Source organism: Corvus hawaiiensis, chromosome 6, assembly GCF_020740725.1.
Source record: "Corvus hawaiiensis isolate bCorHaw1 chromosome 6, bCorHaw1.pri.cur, whole genome shotgun sequence".
Taxonomy (NCBI): Eukaryota; Metazoa; Chordata; class Aves; order Passeriformes; family Corvidae; genus Corvus; species Corvus hawaiiensis.
Window position 1 is genome coordinate 14,212,935 of NC_063218.1, and position 25,996 is coordinate 14,238,930.

Here is a 25,996-nt window from a genome sequence, read left to right on the forward strand (position 1 = left end):
AACATTAAGTGTAACAGGCCAAGTTCTACCTCCCTCAGAAGTCTTGCCTCAACAAGCTTTTTAACATCCACCCACCTCCCCCTTCACAGCATACCTGCAATGAAACTATTTTAAATCTGTTTGAAAACATTTATATAGAGAGCATAAGATAATACTTACCTTGCTTAAATTCCTCAACCATGACCATCCGTGTGGAAACGGACACATTGTACGTAGAGTTCTGCTGTGGGTATGCTGGTGTAATTATAGGCATAAGATGGTACCTATCACTGGGGTTTACCTACATATAACAACAGCCAATCAGTTTTCTTCAAGCACACACATCAGTTAACAGATCTGGATTTCTCCTTTTACTACAACCAAGTCTTAAGTTCTAAGAGACCTTAGTTTGTAGACCGAGTTCAGAAAAAGTTTAGAAAACAGAACAAAGAACATCTTTCTGAATGACAGTGATGTGGGAGGGCTGTAACCTGTCAGCACATCAAGATGAAGCTGCAGGCATTTCTAAATCCAGAAATGCCAACCAAACAGAACAATTTCCCTCTTTAATAGAAATTAGTTTGTGATCACATGAAACCAAGGCCACCTCATCACCATATAAGCACCTTCTGCAGAATGACTGTCTTCAGACTTTGCGAAAGGTATTTTATACTTTATTTCTGTAACACTACTGAAAACTAAGAGCCATTTTAAGAAAAGAGGCTCTATGCAACCTGACAGAAGCATCACTTGCATTAACGTACTTTTATTTAACAGCAGACAGGGTAACAAAAAAGAAGGGACACAACGTACACACGCAAAATACATTAAAATATTATTAGGGTAACAATCTTGTAGAAGGTAAATAAAAGATAAACCCCTGCCTTTACCTTAACCCACTTTGATTAGCTGCTACAAAACAGACAGTTCCCGTCACACACTGACCTCAAACCTCCTGTCTCAGGAATAACAGACTCAAGAACACGTTTTCAACTGTTTCACATATTTAAATGTGAACTTTTGTCAATCAGAAAAAACAGATTTGAAGTACAAAAGGAAATACAACTCAACCTCTGAAGCTTATGCTATTCATCAAAATAAAGATTAGTTGAATATCAACTGTTCTATGATTGACAAAATAGCATTGAGCACACTCATATTATGCCCTACTGAAAGCACACAATGGGAGCCATGCATCTGCTGCAAGATGTTTCACTGACTCCCCGAAGGACATTAATGTCCAGTGTCCTTAATGTAAGTGCTACAAAGACGGAGATTAAACATTATAAACAATATACAAAACAACTAAAAGACTTCAAGTTATGATCTTCTTTGGTGCAAGATGAAAAGACACTTTACTACAACTATATGGAACCAAGCCTACCCAGCTGTGACTTGCACTGAAGTGAATTCAAGATACTTGCAAAAGTAATAGGCTTTAAATCATAAGCAAACCATTTTAAGATTAGCAATTTTCAAAAAATGCATTGCTTTAGACATGTAACTATTCACACCGAATTTTTATTAAGATCACTTACTGCAAAAATTGGGAGAAAAAGTACATTGTTCAGCAAGTGTGCTTCAAGCCATCAATTCAAAAAATTAGGGTAACTTTGTTCTATTCTCAGGAGATTAGAAGTTACTTATGAAGCTACAACACCACAACATTAAGTTCAATAAACCCAAAATGAAGTTCACCTAGGAATTTTTAAGCAACCAGATTTATTGTACAGTGTGACTTAGAGGGGAAAAAATAACACACTAACCCTTGGGTCCCATACAGGCAAATTAAGATTGCATTCTTCTGGCTGTTTCAATAGCACTGGATTTGGCCATTCCCTGTTCAAAAAGATTGTAGCACTGAATAAGACTGTTGGATACAACCATGTACGTTCAACAAACAATACTTTTGAATGCAATCCTTCTTAACTCTGCTCTCAAGGTAAAGCACCATTTCCTCAAGACTAGGCTGGTTTAACTGGGGTTGTTTAAATAAGGTGTATTGCTGAACTACAATATAACTCCAATTAGCTTCTCCAGGGCATCAGAACAAGGAATTTTCTGTAGTCTTGGAGGTTTATAATCACTGGTTCAGGTAATTAATTTAAACCCCTCTAAATTATTCCTGAAATATATCAATCAAAGAGAAATTTCTCTGTGAAGACTGACATTGGGTCCATCTTCAAGCTAGCTGTTTCATGGACAAACTACAGAACAAATAGCTAGCACAATTACACCATATAGCATCATTACAAACCATATGTATTAAAAGAAAATTATAATCAAGAGAGAAAGAAACCTTGCTGAATGAAACACTAAAATGTAACTCTTGTTCTTCAAGTCATCTTACCCCCCCCGAATAAAAGTTATCTTCCTATAACGAGCAGAAGTTGGTTAATCTGTTGGAATTTGTACATTAATGCTCCTACGCTATGCATGTACAAGATGGAGAGAAGTCCAAGAAACACATTAAACAGAGATTGCAATCAATTCCCCTCTATTAGCTTAGTGTGGCAAAATATTACTAAACACTACATACCTCAAGGAGGCTAGAAAGCCTATGAACGCAAGGCAGTGAAAGTGTGCAAATTATCTTCACATTAAGAAGAAAAGACACTATACTTGAAGTAAAGCAACACCTTGGTAAATGATGCTTAAAATCTGTCAGTGTCTCATGAAGAATAAAGGTATCCAGACACGGTCTTTCAAGAAAAACAGTATTCATTTGTAATCTGCAAAGTTCACTTTTGTCCCATTTGTTCTAAATTTACTTGGAATGTCCCCATCAGAGTTATTCAAACCATCTTTCTGAGCTAACTAGCTCAAGAGCACGAAATAGCATGTAATTCTGAAACACCTACCACTCCACACTGACAAGATTAAAACCCATATTTTTGCCACTGGCTCTCTTAAATTGCATTTAAGCTATGTGCCTAAACCAGATACTGGCATACCTCCTTTATCCATTATCCCAGTATCTGAATATTAAAACTTTAAATTTTGGGCTATCTGCTATTATTTTCTACTATCAAAGTATTTTATCTGAAGAGTATTGTTGAGTTACAAAAAATACTTGAGAAAATTTTAATTAAGAACTGGGTGGTTTTGCTTCAGATACTTTAAAAACATGACATGTTGGATGACTTATTGAAAAACTAAGCTGACAACTTTCTGGTGGCAAGAACAATGCTTCTAATTTAACTTAATCTGGTAACAGCTGAAAATGGTACCATAAAAACAGGACTAAAATTTAGTGTCTACAAACAATTTTATTTTAGTTTAATCTAAATTAAAAACAAACCAAAAAAACAACAAAAAAAAAACATACCATTTAGAAAATACCAAGAAAAATTTATGTACAAGAGTTGATGCTATTGCATTTGGATAAAGCTGGCAAGTTCTTGCTACTAGCATAGCCCAGGAAACACCACCAAGGAAACCTAGTATATTGGAATAGATGTTGTGGCCTGTGGATTGAGAAGAGACAAAAGGAGAGAGATATCAGTAACCAGAAGACGTAGTGAAAACTTCACAAATTTTGGAATAAAACTGCTTACGTTTTGCCCACAATTTGATAGCTCTCAGTGTTAACCTGAAGTTGTCAATGTTTGGTACTAGATGCAGAATTTCATCGGTTACGCGGCAACCTGCAAAAGAAAGAATCAATTACAGTTGCTGCCTCCAAAGTTTTTAGCTTGCTTATCCTCCCTCACCTTCAAAACTACCAAACTTTTTAGATGAGCATGCTGGAAATTCGTTTCATATTCTGATCACTTTTGTTTTCAATTAGAAAGCTTAACATATTTTCATGTGTCTTTTTTTCATTTTTAGTGTTTTATAGCAGACTCAGTCAATTCATGAGCACATGACTACAGTTTTGGACTGCTACTTGATTTTTGTTATTAATGAACTATGTAAGCTGTTGAAGAAACAAACAAGTTCTGCTGTTACATGAATACATGCAGTATATCATGGAATGCACAATCCAACTGAATAAAGTGTAAGTCTTCATGAACCTACAGAAAACCTGCCAGTCATAGGTCAAAGCTTTGAATTTTTAAGAACAGGCTAAAAAGAATAGTTTTTAAACATACTACAACTAATGGACTGCTACTTTGATGGGATATTTTCAGACTGTTAACATTATAGATAGCAGTATTAACTGCTTGATTTTAGGGCATTTATAATAAAGAATAACGAGTACTTCATTGTTACTCAGTAGTTGCAGAGAGCTGCTCACAAGAAAATAGTATTACCTAAGACTACTTTCAAAGTAAGTAAGAGGCAACTGAATTCTAGAGATTGCACAGATGGGAATTTCACAAAACAGTTTAAGTGGCTGTGATAATCTCAATTATCAACGTTTTAGCTTATAACAACAATCAGTGCTCCTCATGCAAACATGCTCCTCTTCCCCATCAAGCTGCAGCCAGGCTAAAGCCCCTATCATCCCGTACATAAATAACAATTTTTTAAGCTAAGGTATTAGAGAGAAGTTAAGGGTTACACAAGCTAGTAAACTACTAAAGACCTGACCTCAAACTGACACCATTTTGATATCTCCAAATTATAACTGAAGCAATTTCATGTATGTTTATGCAAACACAAATTAAAAAAAAAACCACACATCTTTATTTACAGAAATGCATAATGCTCCAAAAGTCTTGCAAGTCCCATTCATTTCTAGAACCATATACCAAGAGAAAAAATCATAAGCAGTCTGGCCAACAAGACACAACCCTTCTCTCCAGAAAGATATATAAAACTGGCTATAACTTTATTTCTAAATGTGAAGTTGCTGTATTTTCAGTCAAATCCACAATTACTGTATCAAAGAACCTAGGATAATTATTTCAAGATTAGACAAGTTGATTTACAAAACAGGACATACATACCATTAAGACTTCGTATGCATCTAATGTCTAAATTTTTAAGTAGGCTGTCGTCTCGTAGATCTAAGTCCTCAGGAATAGTTTGCAGTGCTAATCTTGCAAACAAAATATCAATCTTAAGAACAAAAAAAAGAAGTAAGACATTAGAAAACTGTTCTTTCTTCTGTAGATTTCTGTAAGTAATTTTCATCAAGTTTACTAACAGTAGTCTTCCTAGCACAAAGAATCCCTTTAAAAATATATATACTAAGATCCTTCACAGACACTAAAAGAAACATTTTCAGATGCTTCATCTATCTTATGGCTCCTTTTCCAAGAGGATAAAATACACATTTAGATTAATATAGAACCAGCACACACACAAAAACTATGCTGTCAATGTAAATAAAAATCATTTGGGAACAAGCATCACTGCTAGGTCCAGAATACAAACTCCTACCAACATCAGAACAAGCTATGAAAACATGAATCCTGGTTTTAACCTAAATATTCTCAAATATCCAAAAGACTGAGGGGAGTCCTTATTGCTTTCCCTCATGAGGATGTTGAAGACCACAAACAGGCACTGATCTCTTCGCTCTCACAACCAGTGACAGGACTCAAGGAAACAGCATGAAGCTGAGCCAGGGTAGGCTTAGATCACACATCAGGGAAAGCTTTTTTTTACCCAGAGGGTGGCTGGGCACCGCAACAGGCTCCCCAGGCCAGTGGTATCAGCCCCAAGCCTGATAAGAGTTCAAGAAGCATTTGGAGAACACTCTGAGGCTCGTGGTGTGACTCTTAGGATGTCCTACACAGGGCTGGGAGTTGGACTTCGATGATCCTGATGGGTCCCTCCCAACCCAGCATATTCTATGATTCCATGAAAATTACCATGGAATTAGAGAAAGAGTAGGATACCTTCCCCCATCTAGCCCTGTAAATCACATATGTAACTAGCTGACTCTATATAAAGACCAGTGTCTATGAAGAGTCTAGGTATCTGATTACAGAAAAGATTCTGAAAATTCAGCAAACTGCTGAGCAAGTGTATACATTTAGAAACTATGTGTAATTTCTTTGCTATTACTTCTGCAATACTTAGTTTTTCTAGGCCAAGAACATCTAAAATACTATTCAGCACAGAGCTAGAGTTTTACATTGCCCTGCACACAAGGACACCACAGAGTAGAGAAGTCAGTTTGCCCTTCAGTCAGTCAGTTAGTTGATGAGAATATCAAGCAGCCTTGATACTCAGCCACTTATCAGCATATCAGTAGCCTTTCTGCAAGGCTACAAAGGTACTTCACCAAACGAAGCTTTTAATCAAAGTGGTTATCACTTGACCTACAAGACAATGAAATACCTAGTACTATTGCACCAAGAACAAAACTGGTTTAGTTACATTAAAATTATTTCAGATAAAGTGAAGCTGAAGACATCTTAAAGACTTTTTGTAGGTACTTAAAACTTTGCATCCATCCGTTTTAAACTATGAAGCACTTCTCCACAGAAAAGTATTTCCAAAGTATTCAGGGCATTTTGTATTTCAAAGTCTTTAATAGCTGGTCTTATCAACCATCTACATTACATACAGAAGTTCCTACTTCAGTCAGAAGTACTACTTCTCAGTGTAAAACAACTTCAAGTTCAAACTTAACTTCAGCTTAAAGTTCTGCTCTCTTATCTAGAACGTCTAGCACCTCTAAAGATTCAAAGCTCATTGACATTTCTTTTCAAATAAAGAAATTAACAGTCTGTCCTATGTAACTTGGGGAGAAGTAGCTGGCAATCAAATACAAAGTACTCTACAGGAAGAACAAAAAAATGAAGTTATTTATTCTAAACAAGAACATAAAATGTGCATGTAAAAACTTATTGTCAGAAATTTCCTAAGCTTTAATAACAGGATCACCATAAAACTAAAGTCCTTTTCCTCAGTTCTAACTTCTGGCATGTTTTGCCTGGGTTAGCAAAAGGCAAATTAAATTAAAATCTTTTCATACTGATATAGTTCGGCACAAACACAACTATCAGAAACTGAGGTCCAACAACACTGGTATATACAAAGAGGGTGCTTATGATAGAAGAAAAAACTCTCATGCACTGTCAGCAACATGGGTTAAGTCTCAGTAATAAACCTAAGCCCATCAAAGCCCATCATAAATTACTATATTGGAACAAGATGCTACTTCTTCTAGAACAAACAGTCCTTTTTTTCCCCTATTTGGTCTTGTATTTCAAATTTCATTTTTTAAAAAGGAGACACAACTCTGGCTTGAATGTATATGACTGGAGAAAAAAAAAAAAAAAAAAAAAACAAAAACAGCATATAAAAACCAAACTGACCAGAAGACAGCTATGGCAAGTTTTGGTATCTAGAATGAACACCTAAGCTATGTAAACAGAAAACAGATTCTCCAGAAAAATGTTCCTAACACCCAACTGTATATGGACAGTAATAAAATGGCTAACAGATACAAAAATCACAGACTGGGAGACAAGGAATTGCTCATCTTGTGTACAATAGTACTACACCATGTCATTTGCTGAAGATTAGCATGGGAATTCTTTCCCCTCCGTAAACCAACCTTCTTGGACCCACCAGCTACTTGACAACGTTGACATAATCCAACTATATGTCTCATGAACTGTGTGTATAAAGAGTTCATATGTTTTTGTCTTGTCACCAAAAGATGAAAGTTTGACTATAACAGTTTGAGAAGAATTAACAGAGTATCTCTTGAAATCACCATTCCTGTTTCCTTAGCAAAAATCAAGTTAAGCAAGTTCAGTGCTCCACGACAGCTGATCCATTAGGCTACACCCACCAAAACCATTGTTTTGGTCATGGGTTTACAGATATGTTAAGAGATCAGGACAAAAGGAATACCCAGCTTGCCTTCAGCGGTATATTTTTGAGAACTAGTTAAAGACCACAACTTTCTACAATGTAGGATAATGAGGCAAATCTTTCATGTTTGGATAGCTAATCATTAGCAGTCAAAAAAAATTCTGAAGCCATATTATTTACAAATATAAGTTTTATTAAATGTTAAGTCTAAATAATGCCAATACTGGTATTCTACAGATCAGCAAACTAATCAGTACAACTGGGTAGCAGTGCCAAAAAAAAAGAACAGGGAGATATTATGCACAAAGCTTCAAGTCCATCAAGAAAAACTTGTTTCAGTCTTAAATCTCCACTTCAAATTATACAACTGAAGACTGTTGTCAAAATCTTAGGTATGAACTTCAGAGAGTCACTTTAACAGCATTCATATGAGTGAATAATGAGTTAAGATCTAAAAAACTTGTTTTAACCATATTCTACCAAAACAAATTAAAATATGATCTTTACCTCTATTCCATCAAAACAAAGTTTAATAACTGGGACAAAAGCTTCTTCAACAGCCTGGGGGAAAAAAAGTTGTATTTTATTTTCAGTACAGAGAACATTTACAAACAATAACTACCAGGTCTAGACAATCATAATGAAATGCTATTTATACCAATATTTTTCTGTTTTCAGGTTGATTTTTATCAGCAATGTCTCTCTCCACTATTGAGACTTTATGCAGTAAGCACTGACCTACTATGTGCTGCAGCTGTCTAAATGTTAATTATAATCCAAACTCATACCAACCAGCTCTGATGATGTTACTTCAAGGTCCAACCCTCTTTCTCCCTAAACTCAAGACATGATCAAGCATCTTTTACTCCTCACAAATACTTCTAAGTATTTCAAGTCCAAGCTACGGGGATTCTTGCTCTAAAAGGCCTCTTATTTCTGTTTCTACAGTTAGTATAAGAAAAGAGAAAACTGTGTAACTATGCAGCCTGACTTCACCTAAAGCAATTTCAAGTCACCAGTCTCCAGAGGTCAAGCATGTTTTTAAAATGTCGTCAATAATACGGTGTTTTGTCAAACAATATCACAATGAATCTACTCTGGAATCAGCTATGAATTCTATTTTCCTGAACTGATCATCTAACTAAATGCAGATCTGTAGCACATTGCTTTTGTAAAAGCAAAGAACACTGCCTACTTCCAAATAAGAAATACTCTGAACTGTTGGAGGATAAACTGTTTCAAGAGTGTTTCAGTTCTTAACAAAAGGTGGAGACAACATTTGTCTGTGCTAAAACTTCAGTTAAGGTTACCTTAACATTGCTGGTTGGCAGGATGGATCCTACACAAAATACCAAGTTCACAAGTGTCTCATACTCACTCACTAGAGCAACCACTAAGAAAGTCTATGTTTCCATAAAGATGGAGATGTACAAACTCCTAATACTAGCGGGAACAATTTAAGTGCTAAGACACCCTGACATAACAGTTACTTGCATCACTGAACAACACTGAAGAGCATACATACCTTGCTGTTAAATCAACTACATTACCTGGAGTTAAGAGTTTACAGCAAAGTCAAATAGAAATCTGAAAATCTGAATCCTCTCAAATAGAGCACGTCAATTTAAAGATTACTAAAGGTGTTCAGATAATAAAGCATTCAAAACAGTTGTTTCAGTGCATACAGTGTTACCACCAGATGTTTGCACTACCCTGGTTACCAACTACAGGATGCATAGAGTGGAAGAATGCTGCAGAGACAGTTTCATTTATTTTATGAGAGCAGGACTAAATCAAACAAAGACTTGCCAGCAACTATCTTCATCTAAAAAAAAAAAAAAAAATAGGAGCAGAGAAAATTTACTCTGAGCCAATATCAAGATTAAAGTTCCCACCAGTTGACTCAGGGAGGCTTGTCAGTGAGGTATATCAGAAACAAAATAGTGCATTACTACGGGTCTTCCACTACTACAAGGGAAATCTTCATCTTTACAAGCTAAAAATCTTGCACAAGCATCCAGTAATGAAACAAACTAAAAATACAGCTTCCCTTTTCAAATGCACAGTGGACAGCCAATACAAAAAGTTTAGTTAGTATCAGCCACCATAACTATTTATATCAGCACGAAGTTATAAAAAAGCAGCATAAAGCCTTCATTAAAAGCACACAAGTTTGGTCCTGAACCCTGTCAAGCTAACATCTACATTTGCCTGCTTCTAGTGAGTAAGAAGAAATTTTGCCATAGTAATACACGTGCTAGGAGATCATTCTGCCATCCAAAATTTTAAGTGAGTGTATCTATTAAGAGTGAGCAGAGAAAATTTGGAAGAATCTCTATTTATTTCAAGCCTTATGATAGGCTTTGCCACAGGTTAACAAAAAATCCTTTGCAAGCCTTAACAGTAAAGTTATATTTACTTATTTAATGCATCATCTTTCACTATTTAATTTTCCTAATCCTCAGGTCAGCAAGCTGTATCAGGAGTTTCACATACCCTCAGATCTTTCACTTCTTCTTGTTGTTTTAATTTTTCATAAAATGATGTGAAAAAATCACTTCTTTCAACATGTCTTGGTGCAACACACAGGGCATCAATATCAGCACCTGAAATTGTTAATTAGCAGAAGTAAATTGCTAAATACTTCACATGCACAGAATGCCAGGAACAGAAAAATTTTAATTAATAATTAAGCAGGAAAATTTAGTTTCTCATCATGTGGAATGGTGTTTTTTGAAATACTAAGTCAAACCAAATGAAAAAAAATTCACGGCCATTAAACATAGAGAACACATACATACACTCTTGCTTCAATTCTAGAACACTTGTAATTTTCAAAGAACAAAACATGAAAATATAAGTATACAACTTCCTCTATCTTTAAATAATTTTCAACGTTTTTGTCTGTTTCTCAATCCATGATGAAAACATAATATAGGAATATATTTATTTTATTTAGAATGAAGACTAGAGATGGTTAACTAAAAAAATTAAGAAATCTAACATCACCTCAAAATACAGCAAGATCAATCATTAGCTCAAACACATGGACTTCTATCACAAACGGAAATGTTACCTTTTGTATGAACCCCTAATCTATAGGATCCAAACGTAAAAATTTTTCCTCCAACGTTTTCTATTACAGATTGAGGAAGATTCTAAATGGAGAAAAAAAAAAAAAGGTTATTTTACCTTAAAAAGTTATAACAACAGAATTTATTTTCAAGCAAGAGGAAAAATATTGCACAAAATTTATGCTGTTGAACGACTGAAATAATCTCAGTATTTATAGAAAAGACTGAGATATGTTTGCCACTTGGACCATTTGTAACATTTCAACCACCTGACATATTACTGCCTCAAACCTGGTAATTGTTGCACCAATTCTACACTTCAGGGGCAACAGCTTTATAATACTACAGAGATCAAACACATTTTGCTTACCACTCAGGCCTTTTAGAGTGACACAGAAATTGATGATGGATTCCAATTTAGAGCAACACAAAACACAGTCTACTGTATCTACTACTTTCAATAGCCTTTAAATAAAAATTTGGGTTTGGGAAAGGTATTTATTTTATATATTTATGTTGAAATTGTTTAGGTACATCTACTAAAGTTCCTAGTCTTTAAAAAAACTGTTGAATCCACATTACTGTGGGCAAAGAAGGCTATCCTTTCACAATAGGATGCAATGCTACAATCTGAAACCCTACATGAATGTTTACACAGCAGAAGATAAAATAAATCCAAACTTCTATTTTGCAATGTATATTAGATTAACTTAAGTAGCTTTCAATTTTATACCGGTCATGATACTCTCACTATTTTGTTTTCAAGGATCAAGACACACCTAGCAGGGCTGTCCCTGTCCATAATTTTTTTCATATATAATTTTCATTGCATAAGGAAAGTGTAAAGAAAAAATACAATCCCAAATACAAAGAAAAAATAGCTTAAAAATTAGGGGTTTACTCTAAAAAAAAAAAAAAATCTATAATCGTGCAAGTCTATAATCATTCAAAAAAGATGTGTGGGGACAGAGATTACTATAAGCTGGCAAAAACACTATCAGCATTAATGTTACAAAAGTAACATTGCAGGATTGATATTAAAGACCACAGACCACAAAGATGCAGGATGCACATTTTAAGATCTACTACTGCTTTACAAAGGCAAATAATCTAAGCACGTAATTAATACAGTACTATATGCATGACTTTTGAGAAAAAGTCAAGTAATATTTATGAATTTCTTTCTTTGACAAGGTTCTACCAAGGGGCAATGCTGCTTGTAAACAAAAGAAACTATATGAGGATGGTATTTGTTTTGATCCCCGAATCTAAGGTTCATCCCATTTAGTACAGGAACCTATTACGGAATATCTTCCTACAGCAGTCTTAGAATCACAGTATTGGCAACTCCACGTAAAATACATCCATACCTTGCTTTCACTGATTTCCCGGATCCATTCCTTTACCAAGTTATTTAATTTTCCCAAAATTAGAATCCTATTAATGAAACAGCAGAATGATGGGTTACAAACTAAGACAAAACTAGCAGAATTTTTTAAAGACTGTGATCATCATTACACAGTAAGTCAACTGGAGTAACATTACAGATCTAATTAGAGATCTTGTTTATATATATATCTACTGAAAGAAAGTTACTCTTACAACATTCCCACTATTTTTCTCCGCTTAGAGACATTCAAGAGATTTAAGTTCAAAAAAAAATGCAAGCATGCAAGGCATACGCACATGAATTCTACTCATTTTCAAACTAAAACTTTAATTCATACAGCACATGCACCTAGAAGAACAGTGATAAGCAGTACTGAGAGGAAAAAAAAACAACTCTAGAAAGCTTAGTAAGGAAAAAAAAAGTATAAGGTCCATTACAATAAAGTACTGATGAAGGGGAAAAAATGCAATCCAGCCTCTGAAATTTAAAGATCATTTTAATTCCTCTCTGTTTTGAGGTATTCCTCTTAACTGAGAAAAATTAAGCTGATAATTTCACTAGGCTTTTAAGAAAGCATTTGAAAGAACACAAACACTTGGGGTTCAATAGTCATACATGAACCTCATGACAGGACAAAAACCAGCGTTCACTCACCTGCGTTGCAGCTCTTCTTCCTCTTCAAATACGCCATAAGGTTTAAGGGTTTCGATTAATTTCTGGGTAAGCATGCAGTCAAACTCCTTGGGGGCAGCTAAACTGATTGGTGAGGTAATGCCATAATGCTTCTGTAGCTGCTGTGTTTGTGATCCCTGGGTTGTAACGGGACTAATAAAGGCAATTAGATAAAGTTAATGACAGAAAGAAAACAAAACAAAATTATTTATTTTTTCTCATCAGAGTAGCAGACAAGAGATACATACTAAGAAATAAAAAGTTAAGCCTAGTGTTAGCATTCACATCCCAAATTACTGTGTTAAATCTGTCCTATTAAGGACACCAGTAAACTACCTATCACCAACTTTTAATATCCATTAGCATTATTTCCCCTTAATTATTTTTTTCATTCTACTAGGGCAAAAGCTGTATCATCATCAGTTTGGGCTCCTTCACTCTCATAAAGCCCAAAGTAAAGAGAACCCTCCATGTCAAAAAGTCAAGCTGACAGCAGAAGTGAAAAAAACCTACACTCTTGGCAGGCATAGCATTCCTTGGTATATTGCTGTAGTATCAGTCATGCATGTTTATATCTCTTATATACTATTTCTATCATACAAAATGAGAAATATTTTCACAAGGCTAACTACCTATTTATTACATGTAGAAAAACTACAGTTCTTCAAACTTCAATTTTACTGCCATTATTTCTCATCATCATCTCCTCAAGATTTCACTCCTCATTTCCATAATGACTAAGTATTTAAAAAAGAACATCTAAACTGAAAATTGATCAGAATCCACAAAACATGACATAATATTCCACAAGTTAAACCCATTTTATAACAATTCTAAGTACTATAATTTGTTTGTAATCAAGAATTAAGTCACAATGCAAGTTTGAGCACATCTGTCCCTTTGCTCACCAGAAAAAAAAAAAAAGGCACATCAGGAAAAAAATATGTTAAAAGTGTACATTAAAAAAAGTTAACCTTCAAGTAACCATGGGGACTGGGGCAATGTCTGGGAAAAATGTTTTATACTGCTTCCTTTAGCTATGAGGTTTTAATCAACTAATGAAGAATCTGGTAGCACCTGAACAAATCATATAGATCTTAGGACTTTAGGTGTCAATGAAAACTTTGTTTAAAAAAAGCTGTTCAGATGAATTACATAAAACGGTAATTCAAATTAAGGACAAAGGAATCCCCTAAAACTTTTTTTTTTCTCTTAGAAAAAACTTTAGGAATGCCAACACAAACAGTAGCTTCAGCCACTTAACTGCCACTAAAAAAAGCAGCCAGAAAACAAAAAGGGTCAATATACAAACATCCTTTGGATATTTTTAATATTTTAACTTATACCCCAAAGCAAGTTGTTTGAACTACATTTTCCCCCCCTTTCCCAACCATTAATTGGAAAAAATAAATATGCTTTTTAAGATTTTTCTGTTTTCTTTTACAGGCTTTTTAAAGCAGTAATACAGAACAATCAATATTTTAGCTTTGTGTAACAATTTCCTGATGGTCTAACTGTAATTTTCACCCATTCACAGCAAGAACCTGAATCCAATTCAACAGATACTAGACTTCATTAAAAGGGCTGGCAAAATACAGCCTGGCAGATGCTGTTACTAGATTTCAAAAAAGACTCAATGTCACTGAAAACCAGATTCTGAAAAGCTAATTCCTGAAGTCAGCAATGCTGACAGAGGCCTCTGTATTCCCCCTACTTGTAAGGGGCATGATTCACCAATTGAAGAACTAACAACTTAAACATAATCCTTTACCTTGTCTATAAAATTACAGTACATAAACCCCAGTCAAACATCAGATTTCTTCCCTAGTCTGGTTTACACACAACCCTGGCAGTGCAATGTGCAGCTCTGCCTTCAAAACACCATACTGCCATGACTCAAACCAGTGTTCCTCCAGCTCCTACAGGACCACCAGAGCATGGCCACAGGGCACAATTGAGCTTTGAAACTCTTCACTAAAACAATGGCTTCAAATAACCAATTAAATTGATCACCAGATATACATCTCTGGGAATTGTTACATAAAACCAGCCACAGTTCTTACATTTACTTTTATAATAAAGAAATATCGATGTTTTCAACAGCACAGGACCTCCCCGACACAAGTGTTTCAGCTCTTTTTGGAGGCTGAGGAGTAAGTACCCTTTCACTGGGTTAGTGAGTAACAATTCTCAGCACAGCTGCCTTCAAGATTTTACAGCTGCAGAAGACAGGATGAAGCTTACATTTTACCATATATTAACACTGAAGAGACTATAGGTTATTTCCAGATAAAAATGTTTAAACTGAAGCTCTGACGTTTACACCTGCTAAGTTAACTCTAGCCTTCTGCAGCACAACAAAGGATATGAAAAATTTCCTCTGGAAAATTACAGAAATAAATTGTATTGCAAGAAAGTTCATTAAACTTAGTGAAGGACAGAATAAAGCGACTTATCCTAGGTCATCTATTCATTTAAAAGGCAGCATGAAAGTTACTATAAACAAACAAGAAAAGGCATATCCTCTCCCTGCCTCCTACCTCCCATAAAACCAAGAAACTCCAGATAAAGCATTTGCTACCTGCTTTTTAAAGTAAAAGTAAATTATCTCTGAGAAATAAACTTTAGGTGCTCATCAGCCCAACTTTAATGCTGTATTTACATGTTACATTTTAGCCAGAATATGCTAATGATAAATGCTCCTACACTTCTGCTTTTTTTCTGAAACCATGAAGATCATACTCATACTCCAATATCTTCCCTCTTAGTCACATATGGACATTCTAGCTTTGACTTGTGATATGTCCAGAGAAGAGTTTAAACTACCAAATTTATTGAAAGACAAAGGTCAAAAGCCAGGGAAGTATCAGTGCTAACCTTCTACCCAAGAGGATTAGAAATGTTAAGGCCTTGTTGGGGACTCAATACCTTGATGGTATGTCACATCTGGTACTCACTGAAGTTAAACATTAACAAAAAGCAGAGTATTAAACAGCAACTGGAAGTTCCATCTCAGCTACTCACTCTTGACAACAGCAGAGACACATTTGGCAGACCATATCAGGGTCTAACACAACTGAAAGCATGTTTAGGGCTTGTTGTTGTTTGGCTTTTTTTCTAAAAAAAGAAAAAAAACAAACAAAATACCAAAACAAACAAACCAAACAACAGAAGAAAAAACCTTAAGCTTTTCTTTTTAAGATCACAAAGAAAATTAAGATACAGTTTGGGGCTTTTGGGTTCATTACTTGTCAACCACATATAAACATGAAGATCATCTTATCACTCTGAGATGACCAAGAGCTATCTGTCAGTTGCACAAATATAAAATAAAGTTACAGAAAATAACACAGAGTTAAATTTAACATGCTATTGTTGTAGCTCTGGTTTAACCTGAATTTTTGAAAAATATATACTGACAATTCACTATGTGCAAATTGGGTAACAGCTACAGTGGATTAATTCTAAAGTGTTATGATTCAGTATTTTATATTCAAATATTAATTTCATCAGTAAGAAATGCATGTCCTTTTTCCCCATATAAAAACACAGACATAAAGCTCTAGTCTGTGCTAAGCTGAAAGCAGTGCAGCCAAACAACTTTTTCCTCAGAACCCGAAGTTTTGGTAGGCAGTATCTTTTTATACTGTTACCAGTAACTACCAAACTAAAAGAACAGGCCTTGGCTATAGGGTCACTGCTAAACCGATTTTAAACAGGGTGCAGAAGTGGAAGAAAAAAACCCCAACTAAAGCTTGTAAGAAGCTTTATAGTTTCCAGAGCACACAACTCTAAACTCCTTTAAATGGAAGTGACTATCTGTTGTTCTAAGGCAGAGGAAGGGTTACAATACATCTTTTGAAGATCACATGATAGCCTGAACACATCCATGTAAAGTGAACATAGAGCAGATACAACTATACCTGTGTAACACCATCCCATCCATAACTAAGAGTTGGATACTAATTCCACGTTCTGTACTATTGTTTGCTTTTACAAGACCAGAACCTTTCTCCATCATCAGAAAAGCCAACAATCCTGCCATGAACTTATTTTTCAGATGTGCTTTGTATTTAACCCAACTCCTGTCTAAGCACTGGTTCCTCTTCTCTCACAGTATTCCATGTCCATTCTAATAGTACTATTTTTAGTGCTATTTGTGTTAAGATTTTACATTTCTTAACACAAACAAAATACAGCTGCCATCAGTACCATACTATCTAAACATCATGCTACCGAAATTTGGGAAACTTCACAAAAATAAAAGACAGTACAAACAACTGAAATCTTAAAAATACATAGCATGATATTAAACAAATCGTAACAATTTAAATCCCCGTAAGTTTCAGACTCATCCAGATACTAAGACAAAATACTCAACTCAAGGATTCTCAGTGATTATCCTCACTTCTCTATTTGCCTCTACTGATTACCTCAGCAAAATTTATTCCTTCTTATTTGGTATTGTAAGACATCCAATTCAGATTCCTGAAACAATATTAGGTCATCACACCATCAGGTTAACCAGCTGGAGATAAATTCATGGAGCTCAAGCTCCACTGTGTCCAGATGAAGAGAAACTCTGTTGAGGGGTTTTGCTTCTTTTGAAGTTTCCTTCAACAATGGGTGACTGGCAAATTAGACTGAAGTTTCTAGCTTAATGCTAACGCCATCACTCCAGACGAAGTTTCATAACTCTAGGCAGGAAACATCAGTGAAGTCCGTGTAAATCAGTTACTGAGGAACATGTTTTAAATAGCTAAGACAATACAGCTGTCCCTCCTGAATGAAAGTTCCAATACCTAGCAGAACATCACTGGACCATTCAGACCATGAATTAAGTCTTCAATTGTCACCATGAGATGTTCAAGATACACAAAACTGATTTGAACACAGGTATTGGAGCAGCAGCGAGCAACAGGGCTATAGAAGAGACTAACCTATGGCAAAAGGAAGATCATTCATACAAATTCTGCTAACCTTGGACTCTCTCCTGAGCTCTCTGGCTCTCCTGTTTGCACAGCAGAACAGGGAAGGCAGCATGTGCAAATGTAAACCCATCCACAATACTCTTACGGACACAGTTGAAGGAGAAGTTCCTCAAGTTTAAAAAAAAGGAAAGTGCTAATGAACTGCACAGGCAGCAGTTAAACCAAAAATTATTTTTATTGCTATGCTGGAGACAAAACAGTCAAGAGCAATTAAGAAATTCAGTAAGGCTGAATCAAAAGATAACAGGGAGTATAAACCAAGAACTAGGAATCCCACAATGCATTTCACTGTTGAGATTAATTTGTCTCAGTAGTGAAATCTGCTCAGCCCAAAATAACTGGGTTTCCAAGTTATGTGCAATACCTCTATATTAACAGGTATAAACTCAGTCCTTTTTTAGAGCAATACTGGAAGACTGAAAGCTATTGCAAAACTACATATCCTTGCCATCTAACAAATTAATCCTCAATACAGATTTTTATATTAATTGCTTCTCAATTAAAAAAGCTATCACTTTATGTTATGCCAACTATTCTTCTAAAGTCAGTCCAATGCTTTGCAAAGTTAAGAATAATTTAATTCCTTTCCTAACAGCCTATAAAATTCTCAACTCTGTTCAGAAACACACTGCTTACCCATTCCAAATCAGCACAAGCCATTTTAAATACAGCGCTCTACTTCTGGCATGTAAGTTGACAGTCTCTAATTAAAAGTGAAGAAAACAATGACTTTGCATATGTCTATAGCAAAGTTCAGTGAAAGAAAAAATGAAGTCTTACTTCAGAAGTGAAAATCAGCTTGAGTGTCCACTGGAAAGAGTAATTCTTAATGACATTCCAAAACTCTAATACAGAACTTACCAATACTAACAGTACTTAAAATTTATAGATTTTCCGGCACTTTTAAATGTTCATATATATGACTCAATGCACTTTTCCACTTCTGGTTACAGAAAAAAACCACATCATATCAAAAGTGTTTTGCCATGAATTCAGCAGACACAGACGTTCAGTAGCTTACCAAGAAACAGATTCATGTTTTCTCTAGTTGGAGGGTTAGAAAGCCCCAGGTTACATGAAAAGACTACATCATCACTCACATAAACATAATTCCAGCTTCACTGAGTCAGTAGCCTTTCTGTATAAGCCCCACACCCAACCAAAACACAAACAGCTCAGTGAGCTTCATTCTTCCCTGGCATCTTACGTTTCAGATAATGCACAGGAACATTCTGTACCTAATCATGCACTAAAATATATGTTTATGACAGGGGAAGTAGTCATCTTTGTTTCTAATCAGCTTTTTTGTTAAAGACTTCTTCCTTATACAGCCGCTAGTGCTTCCCATATGAGAATTTTGACAAGAAGTCACATAAGTTTCTAAGATAAATTTTAATGTATATAAAAATACTAAAGGTGTCTGCAAATTCCAGATGTCAGCATCAGTAGTCTTACTACTGATGTACCATGTACAGAAAGAATTGGCTTGGCTTTATATTCTGTATCATACTGTTAATAAGCACACAACACAGCCCAATATGAACACTGATGTACAGCTCTGGAGAACCTGAAACTTCCAAATCAAGAATGACAATCTCCTTTGTATGGAAGATCAGTTTTGACAAGGCCTGTCAACTGTAAACACCAGGGTTCAAAATGAAGTTTAAATGACATATTGAAAGGAACATTTTGTCACCATGAAAGTTTGGCATAACATAGGGTTGTTCCACTTTCACTCCAAAAGATTATTGTCCAGAAGACAGAATCAACTGGAAAGAATTATAGAGGAAAAAAAATCTTCCCAAGCTGCCTCTTTCCTCTAAAGGCAGAGGTATCACTTCACAAACACAAGAATTAGCACTACCAGCATTTCTACTTACTGGCACTATAATACTCACTTTTAAGTCTTGACTGAATGATACCAAGTCAACAATGCCATACATACAAATGACAGAACAAATGCATAAACTGAGAAGGCTTCATTTTTGGTAACTACAATAAACCTCCAGTACTAAGTAAGTTGCCAAGTAATGCTTATACTGAAAATAGCAATATATTGATGCAATTGTAACTATGTATTGTTATTTAAGAGTGTCTAGTAGGTGTCTAGTGTAGACACCTACATCAAGAGAAATTATCAATCATTCCAAACTTTTCAAAGTTGAAGGTCGCTATTATTACAACTCATAAAAATAGCCCAAACTTTTAAATGTTGTTACTAAGCATTTGGAATTTATGTAGTCACAACAAAATAAACTAAGAATGAAAGCAAGCAGAATAAACACCCTCCCATTTTCCTGAGGCTGAAAAGCCTAGCCAACTTCAAAGCTGACTTTTGGTAATTTTTCATTGCCATAATGAGCATGTGCAAAACTTACCTATAAGGACATTGGCACTTCATTATACAAGCATTAGAACCTACTTAGCATAGCCGTTTTCCTTCCTGCATTCGCCTATTGGTCCTTTCCCTGCCAAAAACCCTTTCAGGTAACTTTCTACTATGTTATCTACCCCAGGACTAACTCTGCAGTACTTTAGACTGAACTAAACAGCCACAAGAGACAACCTTGGCTACTCTCCACTTAAAAACTGACATATTTAAAATTACAGTGAATAATCCCAAATTATAACAGTGAAGAAAACAGTGAATAATCAAAAATTCTTTATATTTTTCCTTCAATTAAAAAAAAAAACAACAAAAAACCGAAACAAACAGACTAATCGAAAATATATAAACATGTCTTATTCTGAAAAGTCATTTGACCACCTACACATCACTGTTTCAGTATATACACTATACACTAATTCACTGATTTGTATAACGTAATAAAATATTAAGATTGTGAACTACAGAACTGAGGAAATGTAAATTCTGTCGTCTCAATCAGGAATCATAAAAACGTCAGCGATAGGGAAAAAAAAAAAAATAAGCGAAGAAAAAAATGCCAGGGGTGGGGTGAGAGATATCAGCGAACAAACCGGGATGAATAAAGTCACACTTCGTTATTCCTGACTGCCAGCAGGGTCACGGCACGGCACGTTCAAAGCACAGGCGCCCCGGATTCCCGGCGGCGGGCTGGGGGGACACACGGGCCCGCAGCCCGTTCTGCCGGCCGAGGGCGCTGCCCGGAGCCACCGGGAGTGGCGGGTTCCAAGGGCAGCGCGCTGGGCTCAGGGCGCCCACTGGCACCACCGGCCCAGGGTCTCCTGCCCCCAGAACGGGGAAAAACTGTCCGCGTGGTCACTGAGGGAGAGACTTCACGGGGGCCCTTGGCGGAAAAAGCGCTTCACCCTTGGCGCCCAGAGCGAGGAAGGGACAAACACGCGGGTCTCGCCCCTTCGTGCGCCCTGACCCAACAGCGGGGAGCGGAGGCCGCCGCACGCGTCCGCCCCTTCCCGGCACGTTGCCGCTGCGAGGTCGCAGAGACGGCGACAACAACCCAAAAGCCACATCACCGTCTCCTCCGGGGCTCACGGCGATGGGGGGTGAGAAGGACAGCGCGGAGCTCCCGGCGGCGCGGGCAGCGGCGCCAGGGCCGCACACTGCGGCAGCGGAAGCGCCCGGGCCGAGGGGACCGCGAGGGGGGAAGGGCCCGAGCCCCGGCAGGAAGGGCCTGGGCATGCGGGGAGCGCCGAGCCGAGGCCGACACAACCCGGACGCCGAGCGCGCCCCGCGAGCTCCCGGACTTACAACGGCATCGTCTCTCCGGCCCCTCCTCCTCCTCCTCCGCCGCCGCCGCCGCCGCCACCACCGCCGCCGCGTCGTCCCCTTCCTCCTCTTCTTCCTGCTCCCCCACCGCTGCCGCCTACGGACCGGTCACTCGTCCCGCGGAGCGGCGAGAGCCGCGACCATGGCACGGGCCGGGGCCAGGCCCCGGGAGCGGAGGGAGCGGCTGTGCCGGGCCCGGCCGCCGCCGCCGCTTCACTCGCCTCTTCCCCTCCGGCCTTCTAACATGGCGCCCGGACGCTACCACAGCAACGTCTCGGGGCGGGGGGGGCCTGACGCAGCGCGGCGGACACCCCCGCACGGCGCGCACGCTCACCCGGCCGCGAGTGCGCAGACGGCCTCGGGGCCGCGGGGCACGCTGGGAAATGTAGTCGCGGCGGCGACGGCAGAGGCGCCGGCCGGGGTTTGAAAACAAAGCGCCAACGGCCGCGGGGCGGCGCGTGCGCGGGGCCGGGGGCGGGGCCGGGCGGGCCGGGCCGGGCGGGGCCGGGCTCGCTGACAGGGCTGCCCCGGCGCTCAGAGAGCCCCTGCAGGGGCGCCCCGGCGCTGGGGGCTCGGAGCGCTGCCGGCGTGGAAGGACCTGTCTCGAACGCAGCGCCGTGCGGGGCTTTGGCTACCCGCGTCGGGCTCACTATGCATTCGTGCCCTGCACAAAGCAAACAGATCCTTTTCTAAGAGTTGTTTTTGAAACACCTGCCTGGAGTGGTCTGCATAAACTTGCAGAATATTTAAAAAAAAAAGTCACGCTCGTTATAGATCAGATCAAAACTTTATTCTTAGAAAAGTAAATGCATTACAATAACTCTAGAGAAATCCTAATTTATCCTCTCTTTTTAAGTGTCCAGTTTTCATCTTTCCTCTGAAAAGTAGTACTTTAAAAAATTGTCTAAAGCTACCGATTATTTAATCTTCAACTGCCTCACAGGATAAATGGTAGCTTGGGCTGACAGCATATAGAACATATAGATCACAAAAATATATGTTTATCTTTAGAAGAGGAGATGATGGTTCTGGACTGTGTTCCTAACTTGTCTGTGTGACTCTATGAAAACAGATGACTTAAGATACTCTGTAAAAATACTAATATATCTGAATAAAAGCATTGGGCATTAACACGTCTCAAATTCTGATACTCAAAGTTACAGACAAAATAACTGTAAAATGTTTCTGTATCACTATTCTTTCAGCTCTTCCTCTTTTTTTCCTGCACCTTTTGCACAAAGGGTCCTTGCCTTCTGTTTTGACAAAATCCTCTATTTGTTTTACACCCAGTATGTCATCAGTTTCAGCTCAGTCAGCATAGATACAGTTCCTGTGAGAGCTAGATGAAGTCAATAAAATTGAGAAGGATAGCCATGTGCTGGAAAGTCTAGATTCTTCAAGAATCTCTAAAAAATATCTATCTAGTTTTGAATGCTGAAGATTATTAAATGAGATCTACAGCCATGTGTTTGGTACCAAAGTAAAACACAGGTTTTATGACATACCTATGCTGGGAAACTGTTTACCAGTCAAGTGCTCAGTGCAGCACAAGAAGCCTGTATTATGTGACTTTTTGCCTCTTGGTAGCCTGGAAGGGAACTAAGGGAGCTTGCTGCTCCTAGTTATTTCCTTTTTCAGTAAAAACATGTTTCTTTTTTGATAAAAGTTTTTCTCAGGCTAGCTGCCTACATTCACTAAGGATAAGGAAAATAATATATTGTTTAAATAGAATGTGTAGCTAAAAATAAATCCAGGAAGAAGATTTTGCAGAGAGAACAGAATTCTTATGGTTCGGAGTTTCCAATAGACATCTGAAATACAGATGTGTAAATGTATCAAACAATACATACAGCAAATGGAAATGTTGGAGAAGAATATTAAAAACCCAGTACAAAAATAGTAATAAAGTGTGAGAAATAAAAAATGAAGATTACATAATAAGCTTAAACAAAAATTACATCAGAAACTAAGTATTTTTATCTAAAGTATATTAGGAATTTTCTCCCTTTTGGTTTCACAATTCCTATTGCTGCTAGGATTTAACGTTTATTCCAGTTGATATCAGGACTGTTCTTGAAGAGATATTCTGCCTATAAACAGAAGAGTTTCAAAATTACAATTATTTTCATAGCTCCAACTTTGAAATGTATGTAAAATAACAAAGATATAGTGGATAACATTGCTTTAAACAAAACTGCAGAACGTATTAAATGGCCCTAAAATGTAACTTATGGCAGAAAATGTCCCTACGTCAGAGCAATCTCTTTTCCCCAAATACTGTCCAAAATACCATCAACCTCACACTCCCTCCTTATAGTGGTCACCCTGTTTCTATCATGGGCAAGAGAAGGAAGTGAGCCATTTATAACAGTATTTGTCACTCCATGGAAGTCTAGTGAGTAGCCTAGGGCCTGATTTCTGGACCCACTGATACTGAAGTTTAAAAGCTATGCAGGTATTGGGAAAGATGTCATACTTCTACAGCTACAGGCAGTTGTCACTCACCAGTAAGCAAAAATGTTAAACCAAGAAAACATTCCTTAGTGCCTGAAGTGGGATTGCAACACCATTGCTTTAATTTTAAGCTTTTGCTTGATTAATAAAATGCTCTGTTTCAACTTGCGAACAGCTTGGTTAGGATATGCAGGCAGAACAGCAGCACAGCAATAATGTTACAGCACCTGGATTCCTGTCTGAATGCAATGCTGACCCTGCTTTCAACCGAAAGTTTTGCTGGATAACATCCTGAGATCTTCTGCAACTAGAATTAGTATATGAATGTCCTATCGGACTTTCTCCGTTATTTATGTGTGTATTGTGAAGGGAATTACCAAAGAGCTGGCATTTATCATTACAACGTGTTCAGTTGTGTCTAGAGGGGTGGAGAGTGATGTCCCCCTTTCTGAAGGGTTAAAAATTTTATGTCATTTGAAAGTAGTCATAAGTAGCTAGAATTTTTAGGCTGCAAGTTGAACTTTATCTGAACCATATTGTTATATTTTCAAGTCAAAGATGGATTACAGTGAAACCTGGCACTAACAATCTGAACATTAATAATGGTTAGAATAGACAAAGCTGCAGCTTAAACATTACTTAAAAATTAATAGCTGGTGTGGACAGCCCATAGATCATGGTATATGAACCGTAACAACCGCATTATTGTAACAACCAGAACCAACCAAAACCTCCACTGAAACTGACCTAAGAGAGTGTGGAGGTGACCCTTTAGCAACCCCTCTGTCATAGACAGCAAACCAATGACAGGCAACCAGATCTCAGACCCTCAAACAGCTCCTGGTCCTGTGAGGGATGTCCTATGAGGGCTGGGGAGTTTAGATTGTAAGGGCGTAATTGCCCACGGATTTCTTTGTATACCCTCTTTTGGGGAACCTAACTCCAGCTACTAGATATTGTAATAGGTTCATTGGCACACATCAGTCTAATGGAAATGAAAGCCTAATGTCAAAAAGTTGTTTAACTTGTAGTCCTCTATGGCACAGCAGAATTGTCAGGGTATGTAAAATGTGCAGAGTGCACATACCAAGGGGAAAAAAGTTCTGGTAGTGATTCTTGTCCTATTACTGTTTAACTACACTGGATACTGCCCTTGATACACAGTATCAAATGATCCCATAAAGAGTAATTGGTGGTTTTTAATTTTCACTGTAATTGCTGTTCACCAGAATTACAGATTCTAATCATTAATTTCTTGCTATCCTGAAAGTGGGGAGGAAATTTAAGTCCTTTTGTTAACAGAGATTCTTTGGGTCTACATGAGTATTCAAACATATTTAAGAAACAAAACATAATCACCTTACCAGAAAATTGACTGGATCATCTGGCCTGATCCTACAGCATTCATTTATCCCTTGCATAAGTGTTGGCATGACATTCTTCATTAAATAGTTTCGTAGTGGAATAGACTGGGCCTCTACTAACTCTTGTTCTTGTCTTTTCACTTCCTCCAGCTGTTTATTCTACAAGTAATAAAGAAAAAAAGATTAAATAATAAATAATTATGTTTATAACATCTATCAAATCACATTTGGCTAAATAACAGCCCTGGCCTAGAGGAAAAAAAAGTGTTAGAAGCTGTGGACAGAACTTTAAAAAACAGGTTGACAGGAAAAATTATTAGTTGCTTATTAAATTTAGAGCACTCAACACACTGAGGACAAAGAATTGAAAAGGATAAGGACTGACATAATCCCTTACTAAACTGATTTTATTTTTCTTCTCTAACACCTAAAAGGAGGTTTATTTTCAAGTCTTCCAGTGGTCCGGTTTACATAAGGTATTTGGCAAAATGGTTGAAATACACTGTAGCACTTCAAAAATTAGTGCTATTGCAAATGCAGACGGTTTCTTGAGGCTTCTTTGAACTGGAGGGAAAGGAGAGTATTTTTACTCAGCAGAGAGCTCTGGCTTTCTAAATGTTTAATTTGTTAATTGTGTT

The 25,996-nt window shown here is 37.4% G+C and overlaps 2 protein-coding genes across 7 annotated transcripts in view; both read right to left on the reverse strand.

Annotated features, from left to right (window-relative positions):
• PAPOLA (poly(A) polymerase alpha) overlaps positions 1–21,806 on the reverse strand; it is a 44,071-nt gene extending 22,265 nt beyond the window's left edge. For 2 of the 6 annotated variants that reach the window (XM_048305643.1, XM_048305642.1), the window contains exons 1-11: positions 21,523–21,806; positions 12,823–12,993; positions 12,149–12,215; positions 10,781–10,862; positions 10,201–10,310; positions 8,212–8,265; positions 4,875–4,986; positions 3,537–3,626; positions 3,308–3,446; positions 1,746–1,818; positions 160–280 (exon numbers count right to left, since the gene is read on the reverse strand). In XM_048305643.1, the coding sequence (XP_048161600.1) occupies positions 160–280; positions 1,746–1,818; positions 3,308–3,446; positions 3,537–3,626; positions 4,875–4,986; positions 8,212–8,265; positions 10,201–10,310; positions 10,781–10,862; positions 12,149–12,215; positions 12,823–12,993; positions 21,523–21,530 (1,027 nt within the window). In that variant the 5' untranslated portion in view covers positions 21,531–21,806. Of the gene's footprint in view, positions 1–159; positions 281–1,745; positions 1,819–3,307; positions 3,447–3,536; positions 3,627–4,874; positions 4,987–8,211; positions 8,266–10,200; positions 10,311–10,780; positions 10,863–12,148; positions 12,216–12,822; positions 12,994–20,209; positions 20,248–21,522 lie in introns of those variants that run through there. The other 4 variants (XM_048305641.1, XM_048305640.1, XM_048305637.1 and 1 more) reach the window with 2 other exon arrangements.
• Positions 21,807–22,311: 505 nt separating this feature from the next.
• AK7 (adenylate kinase 7) overlaps positions 22,312–25,996 on the reverse strand; it is a 29,015-nt gene continuing 25,330 nt past the window's right edge. Inside the window, exons 17-18 of the mRNA XM_048308328.1 lie at positions 25,359–25,517; positions 22,312–23,630 (exon numbers count right to left, since the gene is read on the reverse strand). Of these exons, the coding sequence (XP_048164285.1) occupies positions 23,580–23,630; positions 25,359–25,517 (210 nt within the window). The 3' untranslated portion in view covers positions 22,312–23,579. The remainder of the gene's footprint in view (positions 23,631–25,358; positions 25,518–25,996) is intronic.